The 12,831-nt window shown below is 44.0% G+C and overlaps 1 protein-coding gene across 14 annotated transcripts in view; it reads left to right on the plus strand.

The window, feature by feature from the left end:
• The first annotated feature begins 239 nt into the window (after positions 1-239).
• Sgip1 (SH3GL interacting endocytic adaptor 1) overlaps positions 240-12,831 on the plus strand; it is a 197,780-nt gene continuing 185,188 nt past the window's right edge. For 6 of the 14 annotated variants that reach the window (XM_051170991.1, XM_051170977.1, XM_051170980.1 and 3 more), the window contains exon 1: positions 240-585. In XM_051170991.1, coding sequence (XP_051026948.1) covers positions 576-585 — 10 coding nt within the window. In that variant the 5' untranslated portion in view covers positions 240-575. The remainder of the gene's footprint in view (positions 586-12,831) is intronic. The other 8 variants (XM_051170986.1, XM_051170982.1, XM_051170983.1 and 5 more) reach the window with 3 other exon arrangements.

The following is a 12,831-nucleotide window of genomic DNA, read 5'->3' on the forward strand; positions in this document are numbered from 1 at the left end:
ATAAATAAAAGAGAGAAAAACGGAAAAAAAAATATCCACTGAGCATTTCACCTCCTGGGCTCCTTTCTCGCTGGTGTCCCCACTCACGGTGGCTCAGACCTGGATCCGCAATAGGCTTGCTAGGACCACGAGGAGGGGCGGGGGAAGTGCGTCACCAGGTGGGGAAGGGGCTGTGTGTTTGGAGAGGAGCGGGAGGCGGTGGGGGTGGCGAGCAATGGGGACGGGAAATGGGTTCCGTGCGCTCTCCGGGGGTATTGTGTCAGGAGATGCAGGCTGGCTACCATGTGACGCGGTCCAGAGCTGAAGGGATTGGCCAAGGCAGCGCAGGCGGTGCAGCTCGCCGGCTTGCTGTTCCTCTGCCTTTCTCTCTCAGCATCTTCCTGGGAGCCTGTAGGTGAAGCAGCACCAGCAGCATCCATGGCCTGTCGTTCGGGTTAACACTTATCTCCTTTGGCTTGGCAGCAAGCAGAACAGACCTCAGCAGCTGCATCGCAAGGATTTAGCTGGGACCTGGAAGCGTACCCTCCTGTGTTTTTTCTGACTCCTTGGAAATTAAGGAATGCAATTCTGCCACCATGATGGAAGGTAGGATTCCCTCTGCTGTGGTTGGCTGGCTCCGGGCAAGATTTGGATAGACCAGTATGGAAGAATGCGTGCAGCTGGTGTCTCGGTGTCTGTGTCTAGAACCTGGCTCAGGATTTTTGCAAGCAGATACTGCAGCTTGCTTGCAACCGGCCAGGGCTTAGGCTAATGGAACCAACCACAGGGTTTCTGCCTAAGCTCAGAACCTCCACAGCTCCGTGGAAAGAGAAAAGCCTAAGCATTTGCAGAAAGCTGAGACAGCTAAGAAGAAGCTCACAGAACAAACAAGTTGGGGGAGAAGATAAGGTTTTGTTTTGTTTGTTTTTTGTTTTTTGTAGGTTCGTGAAAGCACCTTGGTTAAATCTTTGCAATAGAAAGATATTTTCAGAAATTGGCATTAGACGGGAGAGGTCACAGATAGAGTTATATCCACACTGTCGTTTTCAGTGGACAGCTTACATATCTTAAAAGATATTTTGATCTCTGGGGTTTGTATTTTAATATTGGAGTGAGGGGTGCAACAAATTAGGTTCATAAACTGGAGTTTTATGGGGACTGTCACTGTAGCAGAAAGAAAGATCTAAGAAAAATACCGGGGCCTCTTGGCTCCTCAATCAGGATCATACCAGTTTAGAAAGGAAATGGCTCTTAGTTAGCCATCAAATGATTAGTTGCTGATCATCTTATTGCATTTAATATTAAATGTGATGAGGGACTTCCCCTGGGAAATGCTATTGAAACTACATGTGATTCTCCTAACTTGCCCTTTCCAGCCTAAGGGAGTGTGACAGCCTACATGGCCTCAGAAAAGCAACAAATTGGTCAGGGGAGAAGCAGTCAGCCCAGTGCTGGCTTTGGTTTTCTGTTTTCACATTACAGGATGGTGCAAACCTCCTGGCCCTTCCTAAGATGACAGGCAGAAATTTTGTATTCAGGTTAGATTTTATAATGGAGAATCATAGTGCATAATGGGTCTCAAAGCAGCCATGGAAATGGCAGAGAGGCTGCCTTTTAAGCCAAGGTCTGCTCTACCAGTTGTCAATGGTCAGGGGACCTTAGAAATTTACCAAACTAGAATAAAAGGAAGATGGTTTCAACCAAACCTGCAGTGTAGCCTGTAGTCGTTTGGCAGGAATGAAAATCTCTCTCTCTCTCTCTCTCTCTCTCTCTCTCTCTCTCTCTCTCTCTCTCTCTGTCTCTCTCTCTCTCTCTCTCTCTCTCTCTCTCTCTCTCTCTCTCTCTCTCTCTCTCTCTCTCTCTCTCTCTCTCTCTCTCTCTGCCATCATGTCAAACATCATTAGTGTGATATTTGAGGGAGAGAAAAAATCTGGGGTAGAAGCTTACAGATTTGGGGAAATAGGCTTAAAATGAGGCAGGGTATCATTTTGTTTAGAGCCTGGTCTTGTGTTCAGAGAGCTAAGTAAGATTGTTAAGACTCTAAGATTAAATTAGTTTTAGTTAATCCCAAATGAATTTAATCTTTGAGATATCAGGCAAGACAAACAGAAAGTATAACTTACGCACTTTTCAATTCAAAGCCCATATGACTTATCTCCATCAGAAAAAAAATCATCTATAGAAGTGTACTCTATTTTCAGCTAAATTTTCCACACAATTTGTTTAAAAATGTATCTGCATATACTCAGCTCTAACCTTCCATGGGAAACGTGAGGCCCTTTCCTTTTGCTTCTGAACTTAAACGGTCCCGTGAGTTCTTTGGAGGTGCAAGTGCTTCTTGACGCTCATTAGCGGTTCTCCTGGTAATCAGGTCTGTCCTGCCATCCAGAACGTCAGCTCAAAGCCCTGAGATAAGCTTATCTGAGCCACAGAAGCTGAAATGGGTACTCTAACAAAGACTGGTGTTGAGCTAAAGTAGCGAGGTGGCTAGCTTGCCCAATTTATCTAATGGGGGATGCTCCCTTCGCACCAGTAGGGATCCGAGGTGACACTGTGGGTACAGTTGCCTCTGACGAACCTTTGCAGTGATGATTTACACAGGTGTGCCCCCGCCCCCCGCCTTTCAAGTTCCATGGGAAATTCATGTTTTCTTAACTTGTGATTCCTATGTAAGTGGTTTCCTATTAATTGTTCAGTGACCTTGGGAAAAACAGGTAAGAGCCTCAGCCAGAGCGCTATTTGCCTATCAGTGGCCTTCCAACTAAATTGCCAGGGTTTTTGTTTGCTTTCGTTTTGGCAATGTCTGTGCCTATTTTCTGATAGTACATTCTGGCATTCCTGCTCTAAGTTGCCCGTATTCTGAAGATGTGATACAGCAGTTATGTCCACTGAACTCGCCCCCTATAGAATGCCAGGCTGTTGCGGGTACCACAGTAACCTTGGGAGGGTGAGGAAACCCCAAAAGGTGCCCAAAATGCTGCTACGGCAGCTCACTGCTCAAATACCAGTGTGTGCTATGAAACTGCACCAGTAAGCCTACACAGTTAGTCTGTCCTCAGCCAGTTCCTGTAGGCCACATACACATGATCACACATGCATGTGCAGTCATGCCCATAAACACAGTTCTAGAGAGGTTGTAGTTCATGCTTCTGTGTGTGCATGCGTCATGCATGCACACTGTTCTATCGCTGTGGTGTTTCTGTCTGCTGCTTTGAGAAAGCACGGCAGTACAACTTTTCTACCCCTCGTCTACTTTGTGGGAGTAAAATGCATATTTAGCTGAATGGCTCATGGTTCAGATTCAGGTCTTGTTTGTACAGAACAGGGTATAGGTTTCACTCAACCACCACCATTTGGAAGGCCTGGTCTTAGATGAGGAATGGTACCATCTCCGTCTTGTTCCAGTACTATGGGAGGCGCCATCCAGAGATGGCCAGCCATGTGTGGCCCCATAGCTCTCTTTGAGTTGCTCTTGTGAATGCAGTATCTCTTAAGAGGCTTGGTTGCTGATTCCTGAATTCTATATTTTTTGACAGTGGTTGGTACTGAGTTGGTTCTTTTTCTGAGAAGAGCTACATGATGCTATTCAGATGTAGTGTGGAAGTGAAGGTGGCAGGCAATGGCAGCTATTGCTATGGGGCTGCGCATTGGTGATGCTAAGACGCCGTCGGTGCTCTTAAGGCAGGGGATCAAGGGATATTCTTAGATAGATTATTAGTATTGACAATCTTACATGGTATCCCCTAAGATAACAGAATGTAAGCTAGGGTTTTTTTTTTTTTTAAAGAATCTATTCCCCCTGTGAGGCTGACTGGTAAGTGTGTTAATTGTCCCATGCAGAACCAGTTGGTGCTCTGTTTCTTTTCTTTTAGTTTAGTTTCTTCGACACAGAGTTTCTCTGTGTAGCCTTGGCTGTCCTGGACTTGTTTTGTAGACCAGGCTGGCCTTGAACTCACAATGATTCACCTGCCTCTTCTTGTCTCATGCAGAACCACTTGGTTCTCTGTGTTTGGAATCCCATCCTCAGGCTCTTAGGAGCTATATTCAAAATATCAGTTTCAGCCCAGCATTGGTGCTACACACCTTTAATCCCAGTGCTCAGGAGGCAGAGGCGGGCAGATTTCTGTGAGTTCGAGTCCGGCCTAGTCTACAAAACAAGTCCAGGACAGCCAAGGCTACACAGAGAAACCCTGTCTCGAAAAGCAAAACCCCCAAAACGAAACAGTTTCCTGGTGCCAATGAATTCATCATAGTATAATGGTTTTGGAATGGAAAAAGAACATTTTTAAGGATTTAATTGCAACTCAAGGTGACTAATAAATTTTACTTTATTTGCCCTTACAAGAATGTCTGCATCAGTGCATTTGAGATATACTAACTTCATAATACTTTTTCCAAATTTAAAAAATTATAAATAATACATTGTGGCAGGAAAAAAAATGAAATAAAATTAGGGAGTAAGGGGAAAATGGGAGGGAGGAGGGAATGGAAGGATACAAGGGGTGGGATAACCATTGAGATGTAGTGGAATAAATTAATTAAAAAATTTTAGAAAATTCATGATTTTTAGCCTCTAAGAACTTTTTTCTTTTTGACTTTGTATCAGAGCAGGCAAATTAGCCACACCAGAAAACAAGCCTTTGTTTCTATAGCTACATGTTCTGTTTCTCTTTCTTTAAACTGTGACTCTTAGAAGATCCCTTATTAGTACTTTTTATGCCCCCAAATGATGGCTTAGGTGACTTTGTCCAATTTGAGATTAACTGAACATCTGTTGTTGCAATAAACCTGTGAACTCTAGAAATAGAATTTTCTGTTTGGAAAATTCTTTGATGTGATTTTTTTTAAAAAGAAGGAACAAAGCATTTTGAACGGGAGTGCTCATTTTATAGCTAGCTCGGGGGCTTTGGAGAGAGAGTTGCAGCCGCTACTGAGTCCCTTCCCTTAAATGGTGAAGTTACTTTAATAAATCAAAGTGTGCACCTGAGACTCAGATATGCCCTCTGTCATTTACGTAATTTCTCTCCATCTTCAAGTGCGAGTTGGGAGGAGACTATTTAGATGCTTTAGGTCCCATCCAGTTCAAGCCTCTGGAAAGAGTGTGTGGTCATACTCTGGTCCATCAGAGGGGGCTAACCTAACTTTAGACTGAATACTAATCACGTGCCGTGAGCCCAGCAGCTATCCACTGGTGCAGCACAAGAGAGTGATGGCATCAAATGTGTTTTTAATTTCAAGTATTGCTTTTGCATATTGCTGTTAGTCTTCCCACATGGCTTATCGAAGTCAATTATTAACAACAAAAACTTAATTAGAAGAAAACGAGGAGCCAGAGACAAATTTTAAAGGCATCTCCAGAAATTAGTTTACATAAGAAGCTTTACAGACTTGTGATAATACTGTATTTTTCAATCCTGTTCAGTTTTAATTTTCAGGTCCATTCTTGTGGCTTACCTTGTCTCATTCCATTTTCAGTTTCGTTCTTGTGGCTCACCTTTTCTTAATTCCATATATCATAGGAACCATCATCCAATGATAAGGCCATTCACATAAACTCAAAAATGGAATGAAGGATGGAAGAGTTTTTACTAAAATTACTAGAAAGGAGTTGGAGAAAAGATTTAATGGGTTGTGGTGCATTTTAGCATGTGTGTCTTAGGAGCCTAAGGAAACATTAGCTTTATGAGGCAGCAGTCATAGAGAGAAAGGGACGGGAAGCATGCTGAGGGCAGGACCCCTGGGGAGAAAACAGGTGTGGACAGAGGCATTGGACTAGCCTGTCTGTGCATTGCACATGCATACTGCAGTGGGTGCAGCCTAGCTCACTCACCAATGGGACATCTGTGGGAGAAGTACTATAGACGGAGGAGGGATGAGGCTCCATTCTTGGGGTCTGAATATCAGTTCACTGGCACTATAGGATATTAGAGAGACACGGAGCATCTATATTTAACCACCTTATGTCATGCTACTTTCTTGTTTAAATTTTCCTGCCATTTCCATTTCTATTTCAGTCTACATGGGTTGCATGCTAGGGCCTCCTATCTTCTTCAGGCTCGTCTGATGTTTCACTAACATGGATAATCATACTACATGCCTCCTAGTATTTAGGATTTTCCCTCCATCCAAGCTCTTGCTTTGAGAAAAAAAAATCATTCTTCATAGCTTGTACATTTACCAGTTCTCTAATGACTTCTGTAAAATCATCACTCCACAACAGGTTTTCCATCTTGTTCTTGCTATCCCCAAATCCCAAGCACACACCTTCGGCCACTGAGTCCTCAGAGCAGAAAGGCTTGGAGGTAAGCACTTTAAAGACAGACATCTGGTCAACCACGTTCACTTCTGTAGCCTTCTTACTTAATAGAGGCCTAATATATTTATTCACTGAATGAGTGAGCGAAACTGGATATAAATTAATAGCTATGATAACTACACACTGGGCATGGTACATATAAAAATAAAATTTCAAACATATGTTCTCATGACACAATTAGGAAATAAGACAGTGTGCTATGAAGTGCTAAAAATAATTCATCTGAGAATATGCACTTGAAGTTGAATTATTTTGGTGGCTCACTCAAAGAAAATGAATTCATAATGGAAAGAGACAAATTGTGCTACACCTATCCAAATAAATTCGGTCAGTTTTATGAACACATTGGGTGCCTCCATGATATTTCTGCCTTTTCTTCCGTATTTCCCCCATTCTTTCACTCCACCATTTCATCCTGTGTTCCTTTTCCTTTTAACCACTTTCAGATCAAGGCTGAATATGACAGATTCAAAAGCTAAAGAGTTTGAGTTAGAAATTAATTTAAAATAAATAGATGAATACGGGTGAGTGTATAGTTGAGCAGTGTGTCTGTGTGTGCAATGATGGCATCATAGACTGTGAGGTTTGTCAGGTACCAAATTATTTCTGAGTGGAGAATGTGTCAATCTTAGGAGTTCAGTGTGTTCACTGAACTCTTTTACTTTGGGCATTTGCATATAAGGAGTGTGGATCCAGGAGCAAGACTTGAGTGTGAGTCTAAGGGATACTTGGCTAGACGCTTCGAGGAAGTTACTTGACATTCCAGGCTGTGTTTCCTCATAACAAAATAAGTTGACTGATCTGTCCCGTCTCTAGAACTCCCGGCTCTGAGAACCATTGGCCTCTGCTGAATGGTTGGATTCTCCCACATTTTCTCTATGCAAGGCTGAACTTGGGGGCTAGACTTCTTTCCCCAACCTCAAAACATACGGCCGGCACAAAATAAACCAAAATGCATTGCGTTCTCCTTTCTTGTTTAACAATTTTCTGTTGTTCTGTACGCATGCCACAGATTAGCTTTGCATCTTACAGAAGCATCTATGTCCTCGCCACCTATAAAACCTAGAACTATTTCTTTACCTATTAAAAAGGATGTGTTGGACTATTAAAAATACAGAGAATAGCTGGGTGTGGTGGCACATGCCTGTAATGCTAGCCCTTGGGGAGGCAGAGGCGGGCTATCGCTGTGAATTTGAGGCCAGCCTACTCTACAAAATGAGTCTGGAACAGCCAAGGCTACATAGAAAAACTCTGTCTTGAAGGACCAGAAACCAAACAAACAGCAGACAAAAAAATACCGAGAATAAGTGCCTGGAGGATAACGCCATAAATGAGACATCTATAATGATCTTCTTGATCTCCTTAAAGATCAAGGAACTTCACAAAGAGGAGGCAAAAAGGTTGTAAGAACCAGAGGTTAAGGAGTACCAGAACAAAACTATGTCTTCCTTACATGACAAAACAAACACACTGACAGACTCACACAGCTGTCCTTGCCTGTTGTGGTGGCTTAATTAAGAATGGCCTTTATAGGCTCATATATTTGAATGCTTAGTCATCAGGGAGTCTGAAAGGATTAGAAAGATTAGAAAGTGTGTCCTTGTTAGAGGAAATGTGGTCCTGGAGAAAGTGTTTCATTGGGAGTGGGTTTCGGGATTTCAAAAAGCCCATACCAGGTCCAGTCTCCCTCTTGTCACCTGTGGATCAGGATGTAGCTCTCAGCTACTGACCTTGATCCTCGCGTGCTGCGTTTGCCCCCTGTCATAATGATAATGGACTGACCCTCTGAAACTGTAAGTCCCCAAGTAAATGTTTGATTTTATAAGAGTTGCACTGCTCATGGTGTCTCTTCGCAGCAATCAAACACTAACTGAGATGACCTGTATAAGACCTGCACAAAATCAAGCCAGGCAGCATTCTATACCTATGACAGTTGGATCCTTAGAAGGCTGGGATTATCAGGCCAACACAACGAAAGCCTGATGATGGTGCCTCTTGGATGTATTCTTCCCACACTTTTAAGTAGATGGATGGATGTCATAGCCCTGTCTTAGTTCATCCTGCCTAATCCGCAGAGCTGAACTAAACTAAACTTGAACACATCCAACAATGAGGTGTTATACCTATGATAAGGCTCATTCAGAACCGAGAACATTTCTCAAGGGATGAGCCTTCAGCAGTGTCCCGAAGGCCTTTACGGAAGAGGGAAGGAGCAGAGGAGCCACTACCACTGTCTGAGGAGCTGTTGACAGCTGATAATTGCTAGGGGGAGGGGAGTCGCTTTTCTTTAGCGGTGTAATCTCTGGTAGGCTGACCATGCTCCAGTAAGTGGCTTCACATCTGTGTATGTATGAACAGCATGATTTGGACTCATTGAGTTATAAAAAAAGGTTCTTGGTTTTGTTTAAGAGGACATGATGCTGTGAGGGGGTGGACAGTTTCAGAATGGGTGTGAAATGAGGAAGGAAAGGAGTGGAGAGTATATATGATCAAAACACGTTGTATGCATGTATTAAGTTTTACAAGAATTAACGAAAATATATATTTAAAGCAATTAATAAAAATGAGCATATGGTTAAAAACTATGTATTGGATGCATACACGTTTTGCTAAACAACTTGTTCAAAGTGCTGTTCATTCATTGGTGAATGGTACAACCCAAAGTTTGTCCAGATCCATTTGGAGCTTTTCCTTTCATCTCAGGTATTATATTCACACTAAAAATGACAGGAAAAGGAAGCCAGATGCAGTCACTGTCTTTAGAAACCTGGAGTCTGGCATGGGGCCTAGTGAGGTACTATCTTCTCACACACACTGCAATCCCACAGCCTCTCTGTGTGGGAGAAAGGATAAGTATTGCCATCCTGATTTCCAACAGGAAGAAACTGGGGCTCCACGGGAAGGCGTGATGAGCTAAGAAGACCAATTCAGAGCATCCCTGGCTAGGCTTTGACTCTCAGTCGAGAGCCCTTACTGTATCTAATGGTGTGACTGGGAATTTGGGTCTCCGGCATGCAAGGAGCAGGCTGTCAAGACATGGTGTGGGTGTGGCATTTCCTCACAACTAAGAAAGTTGGCTTCGTCACCTCGCTCTGATCCTCAGGATTAGCCATCAGCGTGAAGAAAGCCACCACTTCAGCAGTGGGCTTTGCTCCATTCAGCAGCACTCGTTGCCTTTCCTGAATTTTATGGTGACAAAGGTCACAGGTTGGTGTCACTCTTCCCGGGCACTCTAAACTTTCACAGCTTACATTCTACAAAACATTTCGTATAAAACCTGCTTCTCACCATGAACAAAAGCCCCTTTCTCTCTTAGAGGAACAGCTCAGCTTTCACTGGCATCTTGTGAAAGCTTGGGCCTTTATCCTGAACATATGATAGTGCACACCATCATTTGAAGGTTAACTAAACTGGTCCAGCCCTGGTTTTGTAGTTGAGGAAGCCAACGCCAAATGCAGCAACTTATCCAAGGGTCTTTCTTCTCTCCGGAAGATAAATGAAAGCCCATTTTAGTCATGATTCTAAAACCGTGGCTAGACAAAGACTGGGAACCTATGGTGTCTTTCACGTTCAAAGGTGCTGAGGGTGGTTGGGTGACTGCCAAAAGACATACAAATGAATGTGTCCCCAGGGTCATCGTTCTACTGAGTTCACTTACAATGTGACCATTTATAGCGGTCTGTGAGCTCAGGCACCTGCTGTCAGTGAGTGTGAAGAGGACAGGCCTCGAAGCCCCCACCAGCTGTGTGACCTTGAGTGAGTGCTGAAGCTGCCTGGCCTCAGCTTCCCCGTGTGTGAGACAGGAACAGAGTTGGCTTCCACCTCACCACAGTGAGATAATGAAGATGAAAACATCTGAAAGACGTTGGGACACAATCACTATTTTCGCAGGGCTCTCTCTGCTGGAATGCTTACCCTTTCATTTTTCAGAGGCTTAACCTTGCTTCTTGCCACTGTTCCTATCATGCCGAGGGTTGCTGCACCCCCTCTGCAGACAGCCCTTGCACCCTTCTTTCTTCTCCATACCTACTTTTAATTTATTAGCATCTTCTATCATCCTTTATTCTCCACATCCACACTATGTGCCGCTCCTTTTCTGACTATGGCTGGCATCGTTAATCAATCTCAGCCGCCATTCACCCTCTGGCTTCAGCAACTATCTTGACATAGTAGGGTCCTTGTGTGAGTTGGCGGGAGCTGGTACATAGCTTATCACTTTGTGTCATTCCCCGCCCTCCCCCCGCACCTGTCCCCTGATGACGGACAGTTTTCTGAAGTAAAAGTAGAGTGAACAAAACCAGAATGCGGGTGGTCTAGCTAGCTGTGCATTCCCACATCACAAATGCTCTCAGTGTGTAACTGAAAAGGAGATGAAAAGTGGTCCACAGCACTACCCAGCACTAACTACGCAACGATGGCAAGAAATAAATGGTCTAATCCCTGCTCCAGGGAAAGAAAGCACTTGTGTTTGTGTGGTGACCGTAACCTTCAAGCATCTCTTAGATTCTCATAACCCTAATGTGGATGATGGGGGCACATACCAGGTAACTCGTGCTAGTGTTTGGATCTGTTCCTAACTTCTCACTTCATCCTCTCATCAATAAAGTCTCAGAGCTGGTGGTCCCTCTTCCCACTATGGCATCTGATCAGACTTAGCCATGTCGCCTCCAGTGTGTTACATCATCATGGCCATCAGACATCAGACAGTTTATCTGCCTTTTATCGGTTTCTTCGCTTGTGAGATAAAATGTGCTGTGCAAGAACATTTGCTCAACCATGTTCATAGCAGCCTTATCATAATAGCCAGAACATGGAAACAGTCTAAATGTCCCTCAGTAGAAGAATGGATAAAGAAACTGTGGTACATATACACTATGGAATACTACTCAGCTATTAAAAACAAGGAATTCCCAAAATTTGTGGACAAATGGAAATGATCATAATGAGTGAGTTAACCCAGAAGCAGAAAGACTCAAATGGTAGATACTCACTTATATCTGGACACTAGCCCAAGGGGCATGTCCCATGAAAATATTCACTCACCAGGAAAGTGGGTCAGAGGGGAGGACATCCTATTGGGTCTCTAGGTGAGAGAAGCATGGGAGAATGGGGAAATAGAAGGATCCAGGGGGTCCTAGGAATCTATAAGAAGAACATTAAGATGGGCAGATCTGGGCCCAGGTATCCGGCACAAACTATGGCACCAGCCAAGGACAAAACATGCAGGAAACTTCGAACCCCTACCTAGATCTAGCCAATGGACAAGTCATTCTCCACAGTTGAGAGCAGAGTGGGGTCTGACTTTCACACGAACTCTGGTGCCCCATATTTGACCATGTCCCATGGATGGGGAGGCCTGGTGGCACTCAGAGGAAGGATAGCAGGTTACCAAGAAGAGACTTGATACCTTATGAGCATATACAGGGAGAGGAAGTCCCCCTCAGTCACAGTCATAGGGGAGGGGAGTAAGGGGAAAATGGGAGGGAGGGAGAAATGGGAGGATACAAGTGATGGGATAACAATTGAGATGTAATATGAATAAATTAATAAAATATATTTTTAAAATGTGCTGTGCAAGGCTTCCCCACACAGCCTGTCTTTCTCTCTCACTGCTCTGTCTCAGCACCCCAAAACCCCTTGTTACTTTCCTTCCTTTACACACACCGTTCTTCCCTTCCCTTTTGAGTAAAAGTCCAAGTTGATGCTGATTGCTCAAGGCCCTACAAAAGCGCCCTCTTTAAGTGCCAGAGTTCCCTTCTCCTTGCTCATGGGAAGATTTTTTTCAGTTGCCAAGGCCACATAGCATGCTGGAGACAGCTGACTTTAGCCACGATGACCTCGGTTAAACCTCCAGTCTGTGACCTTGGGAAGAGAACAGATCTATTTCCTCATTAGGGAAATGAAACTTGTGGTTGTGGTCATTTCACATGGAAAGTTGTAAGAATTCAGTCAAAAAGTATACAGAGGACATAGGTTCTCAGCCTGTAGGTCTTGACCTGTTGAGGGTCACATGTCAGATACCTTGCATATCAGATATTTACATTACAAGTCATAGTAGGAGCAAAATCACAGTTATAAAGTAGCAACGAAAATAATTTTATGGATGGGGGTCACTGCACATGAGGAACGGTATTAAAGGGTCACAGCATTAGGAAGGCTGAGGACCACTTACTTAGAGAGACAAGACCAAACCACTTGAAGGAAGGAGGGAGCAGGGAATGGAAGGACAGAGGGTGAGGTGTGGGCTTCAGGAATTAGCTCATATGGCTTCTGAGGATTGGCAGGACCATTCTGAGTCAGGCAGGTGTCAGTGCTTCTGCAGTCTCGGTGCCTAGTGTTAAAGTCCAGCAAGTCTTATATGTCCTCCTCTGTGGACACAAGGCCGTCTTCTCTATTAGGTCTTTCCTCATATAAAAACTAAAGACTGTGCCTTGGCTGAACACTCCCTCGCTTATTTTGATTGTCCCAGTGAGGAGCACATGTCATCTCAGGTAGCATCCTGTGACTGAGTGAGCGCTCAGAGGGGACTACAGGCC

This window comes from Acomys russatus, chromosome 29, assembly GCF_903995435.1.
Source record: "Acomys russatus chromosome 29, mAcoRus1.1, whole genome shotgun sequence".
NCBI lineage: Eukaryota > Metazoa > Chordata > Mammalia > Rodentia > Muridae > Acomys > Acomys russatus.